Below are 11,973 nucleotides of genomic sequence, written 5' to 3'. Positions count from 1 at the left end.
GTAATGAAAAAAAGTCCAATCTTGATGGTCCAGATGGATGACAACGCTATTGGCACCACCTGGGACCATGAGCCTGAATTATTCTTTTCCAAGTGACAATCTGGATTTGGTTCGGTCATAGTTTGGGGGCGTTCAGCTGAAAGGGGAAGTCAACTCCAGCTATTTTACAAGGGAGACAAGATTCCGAGGCATACAAGCACACGCTATTTTACCATCTTCCCCCTTTTGCCGATGAGAAACATGAGGGATCATATGTTTTCCAGCAAGACAATGCTTCGATTCACACCTCAAAGTCAGCAAACAAATTTTTTCCAAGAACGGAATATTATTCTGTTGCCGTGGCCAGCGCTTTATAGTTAGTTTACCAAAATAGGCGCCGGTTCCAATCTGTGAGTGACCTAAGCACGGCTATCCTTCGTTCTTGGGATAAAATTTCTCAAAAGACTCTGGATTATTTGGAAAATAGCTGGGGAGAAGATGTATTGAGGTAATTAAGTCAAAAGGATTTAAGATTGCCTATTCAAACGAGTGTATAGGATCCACAAACAGAAAACATGTGTAGGTCTTTTAGCCTTTCCCACCTAGGTTTTTTAAATTTTAATAATTTTTGCTCACAAAATTTGAAAAAAATTGTTATCGCATATAGCGTTGGAACCATTTTTAAACGTAGTTTAACCTCGTAAAATTAGTATCCCGTATTTTTTGTGGAATAAAAAATATTTAGAAAAAACTGGGTGGTCGTATATAGCAATTTCCGCCACTGTATTAATTGCCTGTCGCTCATTATGACTATCTCATAATTTTCACATCTTGTTCCGGTCTCGAACACGTAGCTCACTGCTTCAACTTTTCTGTGCTTAACCTACCGGCCACTTAATTCTCCGATTTGACCGCAACTTTGGCACTGTCGCAGGTTGCTGGGATCGAACCCACAACTCACTGCTCCAGTCCTGGCACTCTGAACTGTAACCGCTAGGCCACCTTGCTCAGAGAGAGGAGTGCAAAAGTCTAGATATAACGTCGTGTGATGAATTACTATATTGGTGTGGTGAGAAGGGAAGGGAGTGATGTTGGTGTGGTGATAAGGGAAGGGTGTGATGCGGATGTGGTGATAAAGGAAGGGTGTGATGCGTGTAAGGTTTATCACACCCTCTGCTGCCAACGCTCTCTGCCAGCTTAGCGTGACGTCACGCTAAGCGTCTCTGTCACGTGTCACACTAAGCGTCTCCGTTACGTGTCACATGACGTGCGCCGCGTCATGTGACACGTGACGTGGTATGAAGGTGGGTAGAGGGAGGGGTTGCCAAAGGGGGGAGGAGGCTGCAGGTGGAGTGGGTGCCAAAAGGGGGAGGAGGCTGCAGGGGGGGAGTGGGTGCCAAAGGGGAAGGAGGAGGCTGCAGGGGCCAGGGGGATTGGGTGCCATAGGAAGAAGGAGGCTGCGTTAGTCGCGGGTGTTGGAGGTGGGGAGGTGTGGGAGGTGGGGGAGGTGGGGAGTGAGGCTATAGGGACAACTGTTGCCAGGAGGTTACGTCGCCAGGAGGAGTTCCCCGAATTGCACACCTCCGCTCTTGGGGAGGCATCACGTCATCCCCAATTTAGGGAGGCGGGGAGTGGTGGGGTGACTGGGAAGTAGGAGGGGGCGGCACAGCAGTGCAGAAGCGTTCTTATATCACGGCGTGTTCTCAATGTTATATTTGATATATTCAATATATCATATTTAGTACTTTTTTAATATTATATTTGATATGTTCAAAATATCAGATCCAGTAGTTCTTTTAATGTTATATTTGATCTGTTCGATAAATCATATTTAATACTTCTTTTAAGTTTTTATTTGATATGTTCAATATATCAGATCCAGTAGTTCATTTAATGTTATTTTTGATCTGTTCGATAAATCATAGTTAGTACTTCTCTTTTATTTGATATGTTCAATATATCATATTTACTGCTTCTTTCAAAGTTATATAAATTTATCATACTTAGTGCTTCTTTCAAGGTTATATTTAATTTTTTTCAATATATCATATGTAATACTTCTTAAAAATTTTTATTTAATCTTTTCAATGTATCATGTTCAGCACTTCTTTTAATGTTATATATGAAATGCTCGATATATCATATTTAGTACTTCTTTTAATGTTATATATGATATACTCAATATATCATATATAGTACTCCTCTGCTTACGTGCACTCTTCGCTACGATGTTGTTATCTAAAGTCAGGAGTATATCCTGACAGTGATGAGTGATATATTGGGCCTTCTATGTACATATACCTACGTATGTTTAAAAGGTAACACGTCAACAGCATTAAAGAAATTTATCACAGATAGCACGATATTTTCATAAGCAGTCGCTGCAGGCAAGCGTTAACCCAATTAAATTTGTTTGTAACTTACATTTAAGGGAAATTGCACTTGCATTTACCGTGTTACTTATGTTCTGTTCTGAGTAGGCTAAATGAGTTACCCTCTCAGGCAGGTAAGAAAACCCCGTAGAAAATAACAATCGTTTTCTTCTCGCCGCTGTGGCAAGGCAAGTCATGAATCACTCGCAGTAAGGCTAGATAAATAACTAAACATTGAGAACGTTTTCGTTCTCAGCCATTGGTTCCGAAACTGAGAGAGTGAATCAAGTTAATTTAGGTTAAGTTGATATGAATATGCTTTTAACTGAATAAATATGCTTAACTTCATAAATGAAGTTAAGCTTTGGGATGATTAACGAATTTTGCGTGTAATGGAGTGTTTTAGTATTTAAATTTGGACCTTTGTATCGCCATTTTTTGAGACTTCGCATTGATCGATCGAAAAGAGTGGATGCGTATATACTTTTTTCAGACACCAATACAAGAGTTCGTTAGGCACTAATTTCTAGTGGCAAAAAATGGATGATTTTCAGGAAATCTTGACCTGAGCTGCAAGATGAGGAAATGCTTGTAAAAGACGAGCGGAAGTGCGGCCTGAGCTGGCGAGATGGGAAATGTCCCACCGAGTCCTGTTGCGGCGCAGCGGCCTAGACTCAACCAAACGTAACACGCAGGTTTGCACCGCGGGACACAAAGATGCTGCCCAATGGCAGCAGAACCAAACGTAACACGCAGGTTTGCCCGGCGGGACACAAAGATGTTGCCCGATGGTGTCAGAACCAAACGTAACACGCAGGTTTACCCCGCGGGACACAAAGATTCTGCCCGATGGCATCAGAACCAAACGTAACACGCAGGTTTGCCCCTCGGGGCACAAAGATGCTGCCCGATGGCATCAGAACCAAACGTAACATGCAGGTTCACCCCGTGGGGCACAAAGATGCTGCCCGATGGCATCAGAACCAAACGTAACATGCAGGTTTACCCCGCGGGACACAAAGATGTTGCCCGATGGCATCAGAACCAAACGTAACATGCAGGTTTATTCCGCGGGGCACAAAGATGTTGCCCGATGGCATCAGAACCAAACGTAACATGCAAGTTTACCCCGCGGGGCACAAAGATGTTGCCTGATGGCGTCAGATGTGACACAAGAAACCAAATGCCTCATGCAGGAGAATCCAAGCCCTGGCCACAAAGGGTTATATCCTTTTGCCAGCCAACGATGCCAAACAAATCCCAAACGTTAACTGCGAGTTCATCATTTACGTAGTCAGGTCCAGACTGTTTGCTAACGTTTGTCCGTTGTAGCCTAGTATAATAAAGAGCAATTGAGGCTTTTTTCGCACTAAAATATTTCGGCTCAATGTCGGTATTTAATTGAAAATTTTCATGACCAACATAGCTTCCGTCCAATAATTGTCCATGAGTTCATTTTGCAATACATGCACGCAACATGTATTGCTGTCTCGCATGTCAATCAGTGAGCGCATTACTAATATCCTATAAGTCGGATTCTATAAGTCGGATTGCATAGGTACAATTTCTTTTCAAGAAAGATTAACCAAAACATTTACAAAAATAAAGTTTTCGCATGCAAAAATAAGCAATTTATGATATAAGCAAAAATAAGCTCTAAAATTTCTTAATGTGATAGGTTTGGGCTTTTCACAATTAACCCTTAATATTTTTCACCCCAGCACTGCTTCCTATATTCACAAATCTCCCGCGATGGGTGAACCAACAACTTGTTATCTGCCGGATCAAACGATGCTTATCTCAAGGGGTGAGTGGCATACCTCCGTGGAGCGAATAAAGCTTGCAACTCTCCCATAATGTTCCTAAATATAGACTCTGGTCTTCCCCATGCATTATTTGGCTGATATGAATACCGCAGTTACAGCTCGATCTAGCCCGACAACCACTCTGCTCTGAACACCTCTAGCTGCTCTGAAGCGCTATACCCAAATCTCATGAAAACTCTGCTCTGAACACATCTGCTCTGAAGCGTTATACCCAAATCTCATGAAAACTCTGCTCTGAACACCTCTGCTCTGAAGCGCTATACCCAAATCTCATGAAAACTCTGCTCTTAACACCTCTGCTCTGAACACCTCTGCTCTGAACCTTAACTTGAAAACAAAGTGTGTCTGAACCCTTAAGTAATATAAAACGAAGCAATGCCTGAATGTAGGCCATTCACGTATCCGAGGGATGACCTATTACGGCTATAGGGCTGATAAGTCAAATTTTGAGCCTCTTATAATCTGTGTGAATTAGGAGTTTAATAGCGCGAACTTTCGCGTATTTGGGGAACGAACTGAAGAAGTCTATCATCATTCATCATGCACCTTGTTTGTGCCGGTCATGCTGAGTACCACTTGAAGATAACGCTTATCAGTCGAGGTCGCGACACGACCTGGCATTCCACTACGTACAGGGAACAATTGGTACAAAGTCTTAGCGGAAATGCAATGTATATATAGCAAACCAATCATATTCTGAACTACAAGTGCGCTCGCGATACACCATTTGTGTGCCTTTAATTTCTAAGTTTTTTTCTTGGAAACGTCAAACATATCTTGACACTATCATAAATAATCTATACAATTCTATCTACTTTTTCTTAACTACTCACGACAAACAACCTCAAAAATTAGAAAAATTAACACAATTCAGCAATTTATAATAGTATGACGATTTTGCACCACCGCTAATACGATCGATGCCCCGATTAATTAATGAAATAATTTTCCCTGAGCGTCGTCGGGATGTCCAGTTCCTGCAAGTCTGGGCTTTCCGCGAGTCGAGGGTAGCACGGTTTGAGCTGTTCGATTTTCCTCAGAAGCGGAGAAGTTTTTTGCTGTTCGACCTTGCGTCTTCGCCTCCAGTTCTGCTGCCCTGCTCAGAACGTACAACAATACAATGTTATCAAAACAGCGTGTTGACTGTGTGTTCATCACATTGTGCGTTTGTCTTCTGTATAGTACACAGAGCCTGCCACTGACAACACATAGCATAATGCTCAGCCCTGTATAGTGTCGTATGATGCACGTTATGTTCTTCACATCCATACTATGTCAAGGAATGAGAGATATTCTTTGAATATTTCGGACCACCATCGATGAACACCTCTAGGGTGTCCACCACCATCGATGTACGACTACCGCTTCGTGATGGTGGATACGACAATTGGAATTGAAACCGAGCCCAGGTCTATATACCCCATGAGGGACTGGCAGGACTAAACTTCCACCATCGAAATACGGATTAGAAGGCAATCTGGAATGAAATTGACTAACTTGATTGAAGAGAAGAGTTTTTTGACAAGAATTCAGAGGGAATTTACACAAAACAATGTGAGCTGCTGCTCAGACGATCAGCTGGTCGTCTGCCAACTGCTCAGACGATCAGCTGGTCGCCTGCCAACTGCTCAGACGATCACCTGGTCGTCTGCCAACTGCTCAGACGATCAGCTGGTCGTCTGCCAACTGCTCAGACGATCAGCTGGTCGCCTGCCAACTGCTCAGACGATCAGCTGGTCGCCTGCCAACTGCTCAGACGATCAGCTGGTCGNGCAGCCCAAGCAGTGCCCTTGCAGTGCAGCCCCAGCCAAGTGCCCTTGCAGTGCAGTCCAAGCAGTGCCTATACAGTGCCCATACAGTGTGCCACTGCAGTGACCATACTGCGCTTCTGTCATATGTTTTCTTCCTGAACGTGACTTCGAAGGAACTCAAATAAGGATGGCGAGCCCCGCAGTTTGGTGCTCGAATGTTTGGGCATTTAGGTGCAAGATTTTTTTGCAAGATAATTTTTGGTTATGCAAGATTGTTTTTAGGTCAGATATTTTAGTCTACCAAAATTTCTTCGTTAACTCAAAGTGTTTGTGTCCCATTCGTTCTTCGCAGCTAGTATATGTACGGCCAGTAGCTCTTCTTGCGATTCAGAACAGATTTTCACAATGGAAAAAAATGAAATGCTAATCGCAAAATTTGCATCGAAGATGTGAAAACTAATCAACTTTAAGGGTTCTATCGAAGATTGAAGCGAATAAAGGAAGCAATCAGTGAAAATCAGTGTTGAATCCTTGACAACTGAATAGTTATTTCATCGAGATCTTATGGAGTCAGATCAAAGCAAAAAATTTTCATTTGATACGAACAACGGGCTTGCGAACTGAGGTTTGATAGATCCTGCATAGTAATTCATAATTCAGCACAGGTATTGGAATTACGTCAATTAATAGATGTCATGAGATGCAAGCATTAAAAATATGTTGCTTATTACTTGCAATTCATTTCGGATCCTCTATGAAAAACTTGAGTATTGAACGTCCTTGCACGATCAAGGTAACGTAAAGATGTGAATGCAGTGGGTTTTTACTAGAATAAATCTATTTGACCCGGCCAGATTTTCCTCTTTCTTAAGAAAGGGGCTAAGGTAATGTTCCGACTGAAGGAGCTCCGAGAATAACAATGCAGTTGTTGATAATGTGACGTAGCAGTCCTAAATTGTAAAGTCCCTGCTCCATATCTGTCAGCGCAGTCTCGGTCAGATCGTTTCTGCGTACCTCCATCCCGAGAAATTCCCCCCGCCCCGCAACGTCTGGCAGTGCTTGGCATCTATCAGCTGCCGCGTGCATAAAAGCAACTCCGCTAGCCGCCAACGTTTAGTTTCTCAGCTGCACTCACATAAGTTGCAACGAGACTACGAGTGAAGTGGCTTGCAAGAGCACGAGCCCCAAGTGAAGTTTCAGTGTAGTGACAACTGCTACCCAGTCTCTTAGATTACATTTATGATAAATCCACAGTGAAATAATCTGAACAAATAATAATATTACCAAGTGAAAGTGCTGTGTAGAAATATTTAGTATTGGCGTTTTACAACGTACGTGATTATATTTTAATCCTTTGATTAGTGACAAGTTGAATAACAATTTCGACTTGGCCTTTTCGGATTACTGCCTGAGCAACAAATTAAAATATCAGGTAAGCCAAACGAATTCATATCATCTTTCTTCATTTGTACATTTTATATTTATTGTTCGCTTTATTTTATTATTCTTGATTGTATTTCTAATATATTTACTTTTGCACGCAATAATTCCAGAATCTGTATGATGCAGAATAAATGCGAGTTCCTGTATAACTCAAAAAAGTGAATTTGATGAACATTAGCATGCAAGCTACGAATTAACTCCATTTACATAGTTTTAGCTTTGTTACGCTACCACTTCCTGCGACGCTCAACATACTAATTTTGACAGGTACACGTTCTCATGTCGCTATTTTATCCCCACCAGACGCCCCAATGGCTACGGTGTCGCGACGATCAACCAAGCACCACCGACACAACATGAACAAGTACTCCTGTGAGTCGGAGAAGATTGCGCGCCCCACGGTGGACAGGCCTCTAGCTCAGCTCAACACTCAGCCCTTCGAAGTGCAGTACAGACTTGGCTCAGTGCTCGGTGAAGGAGGCTTTGGCAAAGTCTACAGCGCCATCAGAATTTCTGACCGCAAGCCTGTCGCTGTAAAGCAAGTTCCTCGCGCCAAAGTCCCTACCTGGGGCGTGGTAAGTGTCTTAAATATTTTTTTTAGTTAAACTGATAAAAACAAAACAATAGCCATTCAATAAATTTACTGCATTTCATATCATTTTTTAAGCTCATTTTAATCCTCTGATACCGTGAACAGATTTTGGATATTAGTAATGTAGATTAAAATTTTAATGATATAATTTCGATGGAGTATAGGTGAGGTTATCATTTTCCACCTTGCTGTGACCAGAGTTTCTCTAACCACATGTACGTGATCTTTGTTCGATTTCCGAATAATACTGTCGCATTGGAGGGCTTAAAGTCTATTGCGGTCGTTTGGTTAGTGCAGCCTCCTTGTCGTAGTCTACTCGTATTGTATATAATTGTGAGAGTTGGTTGATAGCAGCCTTCAAGTCACTAGATTCAGAGGTGGATGAGGCCATGAGACCGAGCTAGGTTGAGCACGCAGAGCGACCTAGTCCTACTTTCAGCGCGTTGCCCAACCGCCGCGACACAATACAGCGCACTGCGCAAGGCTGTTCGATCGTCGCCGCCAGACTCGCCAAGGTTTCTTCAGTATAAACGAACACTAGAACGTGCACACTCTATATATTCGCTTTGATATTCACCTGCTGCATTGATAAGTGCAGTCTTTCGTACGATATTTTCAGATAATCTGGAGTATTCAATCGTTGTCAAGTCTTGTCACAAATATATCAAATGCGCTTTGATTTACCGAATTTCTCATAAAATCTTTCGTGAATTTCGATAGTAAAAAACAATAATTAGTCGTACGATAATTTGATTAAAATAGATAACACTTTCGAGAGTGGCGCTCAAGGTTCCGTGAGTGTAGGTAGTTCGTAGTTGCTTGTTTTAAGTAGGAAGTGGCGAGGCGAACATAGGTTTGTCGAGCGCAGCTGCAGTTCGCATTGCAGGTCACTGGAGCAAGGTGACGTTTCAGCAATCGACCCAACTTCAATATCTCAAACGAGAATTTTGTTTAGTGGTGGACACTAGAGCGAGCTCCTTGCTTGGTCGCGAGTCTTTGCCTTGAAAGTTTCGTGTATGCTTTTGGTGAAGGTGAGTGTGCCTGAGCAGTGCGGTAGGTGAAGGCAAGTGAGTGGACGACTGAAGTGGTGAAGGTGCTTGGGGTGTGGTGCATCCCAAGCAAAGTCTTCGGCTTGCCCTAGTGACACACTTTGCAGATATAATCTCCCTACCATGAAAACTAATTATCATTCATGATAAAATATAATTTTTTGATTCAGTGCTTCAAAGAAATTGTCGAAAGACAATTATGTTATTATGTTCCAGATATTACGTTTATAATCAATGAATTTATGTGAGCCTTTGTTTTTTCGAGTGAGTTCATGGAATCTTCAATCTTCACAATCGGAATAAGCTTTTTAGAGTGAGTTCATTGAATGTTCACAATCGGAATAAGCTTTTTAGAGTGAGTTCATTGAATGTTCACAATCGGAATAAGCTCAAACCAAAGCTTGCAATGACTTAACGCAAGAATTTCGCTTAGCAATGCTCAGTGAAAGTAGGTGCTAGCGGACCAGCAGCTGTTGCCGCTCGTGGGGAAAGGGGCTAGTTTCAATTTAGGTCAGCTGGTGGGGCTCGTGTGTCTCCTCAGGCGATCTCCCCACTCGCACCCAACAACAAACCCCGAATTGGGGGAAACCTTCTTTCCTTTTTTGGTTCGTCTGGAGCTTCTTGCTCGTTTGATTTGTGGCGCGATACTTGATTGACGAGTTTCAATACAGCTTCTGTTACGTGGTAAAGTTTCTGGTCCATCTTTATGGGTTGAAGTCTTGCGTGAAAGTTCTATTACATAACTGGGAGGAGCTTGGACTCTTGTATCAAGTTCCCGCGTTACGAGCTCGGTAGAAAGTTGTTTAGTGAAATCAGTTGCTTTGTCTGTCTGCTCATTCGTCCTGCAGTTGGAGAAAGTGTCTGGTTGCCTGATTATTACCACTCCAGTTCTCGTGTAACTGCCCGAAATAAACTGCTTGACCTAATTCTTTCTTTGTTGCCAAATGCCCTCTACTTCGTCACCACATTCTCCCTTGCTTAAGTGGTATCGTGTCATTCACTAAGAAGAGTATTATTATGTACAAATTTTTGTTGTTTTTGTCATCAATTACCTGCAATATTCCCTTTTGTTGTTATCATTTATAAAAAATCTAAATAAGATGTTCTCTTTCTTCTCCAGGTCCAAGGAGACATGGTGCCCATGGAAGTGGTCCTCCTCCGCAAAGTTAACCACATTGAGGGAGCCATTCACTTGATTGAGTGGTTCGAGTATGGCGACTGCTTCCTCATCATCATGGAACGACCAGAAAGATGTGAAGATCTCTACGATTATATTACTGGCAACAGGCGCCTTGAAGAATCAGAAGCCCGATACCTCTTTAGACAAGTAAGGGAAATCATATTGACTTTTTTTACAAACTTGCGATACTACACTGTTATCTGCCATAAACCAGACCAAGGCAGTATGGGCTCGATGATAATGGCTGGTCTTCGTTTTGTTGCAGGTTGTTGAGATTGTGCGAGATATTGAAGCTGCCGGAGTTACACACAGAGATATTAAGGATGAAAATCTACTCGTCGTCCCTGACGAGTTCGGCAACAATAAAATCAAGTTAATCGATTTTGGATCTGGTGCTCTCGTCCAAGATTCTCCTTTCTCAGACTTCGAAGGTAAGCGTCGAGCTTGTTGTGATAAAAACTGATATATTTTGTATGAATGAAATTCATTTTAGTAGTACTATATAACTTTTATATTTATTTAATTTCTTTATTCTCTCTTTGCAGGAACCAGACAATATTCCCCTCCTGAATGGATTCTCCGCTCTACTTATCAAGGACTCCCTGCCACCGTTTGGTCATTGGGCATCCTTCTTTACGATATGGTCTGCGGAGACATTCCCTTCGAAGTTGACAATCAGATTTTGAGCAATCAGATCAGTTTTAGAGGCCTTAATATTAGCAAAGAATGTAAAAATCTTATTCACCAATGCCTTCAATTCCTTCCGAAGAATCGCCCCAGCCTCGAGAAAATGTTGCGGCATGAATGGTTTCAGACCGACGAATCTAACAGCTACGGAGTGAATAACATTGACTCAACCGTCGAAGTTGGAGAAGAGGCTGTAGACTTGACGACGCTGGCTGAAGGCATCGATAGTTTAGGGGCCTTCGGTGTAGACAGTCGAGGCCCTCAGACCAGCGGGGGTAGTAACGGTGAGGATCATTTGGATGAAGATGAGGATGACGAAGAGGACGAGCATAATATTGGCCTTAGATATTAACTGTGGTCCATTGGTCCTAAACTCTTGTGTCTTGGGCAGTCTGGCCTTGAAACTCCATACTTGAGTAGTCTGCTCGTTTTGTCCTTAAGCAAAAATCAAAGAAGAAAATTAGGAGCAATTGAAGGAGAACGATGCATTGTTCGAGCTGTGATTTGATCTTATTTATCAACGGAATATCAATTAAGCGTTGTTGCACCCTTATGCTTGTTTAGTCATCATAATCATAGAGCGTCAGTTATACGCTGTAATACTAAGTTAATTATTTAGTTCTGTTTTTGTACACTTTTGTCTCCTGGCTGCTAGTGATCATGTACATTTATATACATATATTATTATTTTATGAAACTGTCAATATTTTTCTATCCACATGGCCAAGTTTTATTCTTGGACACGGCTAGATGATTAAAATGTTCCTAAGGAGCTGCAGTTCAGTTCACTATCGAATTTTTTATTTTTATTTTATTTTTTGGTACACGCGCTTCTCGGAAAGTGATAATACCTTGAAACGAACGCACGAGCCTAGCAATACTAATGCTAGTTACCTAATTCAGTCAGATTCCAATAGTGCACTCAACTGTCAGCTCCGCCTAACAACGTTAGTAATGTCTGCTCCACTCACGAGTCAGTGATTGGTGTACTAGGTATGATGTCTGTGAGTCATTACCGATGTATTTCTCCTGCTATCCTGATCAAGGTTATAATCGTTATAATATTACTCATTTATTACTGCCTGGGAAGGCTG

At 42.1% G+C, this 11,973-nt stretch overlaps 1 protein-coding gene across 1 annotated transcript; it reads left to right on the top strand.

Annotated features, from left to right (window-relative positions):
• Window positions 1–7,056: 7,056 nt before the first annotated feature.
• Window positions 7,057–11,577, top strand: LOC108671149 (serine/threonine-protein kinase pim-3). Its single transcript, XM_018158632.2, has 5 exons — window positions 7,057–7,360; window positions 7,675–7,946; window positions 10,133–10,339; window positions 10,458–10,623; window positions 10,738–11,577. The coding sequence occupies exons 2-5, from the start codon at window positions 7,683–7,685 to the stop codon at window positions 11,229–11,231; spliced, it is 1,131 nt and encodes a 376-aa protein (XP_018014121.1). The 5' UTR covers window positions 7,057–7,360; window positions 7,675–7,682; the 3' UTR covers window positions 11,232–11,577.
• The last annotated feature ends 396 nt before the right edge of the window (window positions 11,578–11,973 follow it).

This window comes from Hyalella azteca, unplaced genomic scaffold (assembly GCF_000764305.2).
Source record: "Hyalella azteca isolate HAZT.00-mixed unplaced genomic scaffold, Hazt_2.0.2 contig14890, whole genome shotgun sequence".
In the NCBI taxonomy this organism is placed as follows: domain Eukaryota; kingdom Metazoa; phylum Arthropoda; class Malacostraca; order Amphipoda; family Hyalellidae; genus Hyalella; species Hyalella azteca.
The sequence above is the reverse complement of the archived record's forward strand: the minus strand, read 5'-3'. Positions and strand labels throughout refer to the sequence as shown.

What these genes read in the sequence shown, in the direction of transcription:
- LOC108671149 (XM_018158632.2), top strand. Translation starts at nt 7,683, where the DNA reads ATGGCTACGGTGTCGCGACGATCAACCAAGCACCACCGACACAACATG. An exon ending in CCCGATACCTCTTTAGACAA is followed by an intron (nt 10,340 to 10,457) that starts GTAAGGGAAATC and finishes GTTTTGTTGCAG; the next exon opens with GTTGTTGAGATTGTGCGAGA. An exon ending in TCCTTTCTCAGACTTCGAAG is followed by an intron (nt 10,624 to 10,737) that starts GTAAGCGTCGAG and finishes CTCTCTTTGCAG; the next exon opens with GAACCAGACAATATTCCCCT.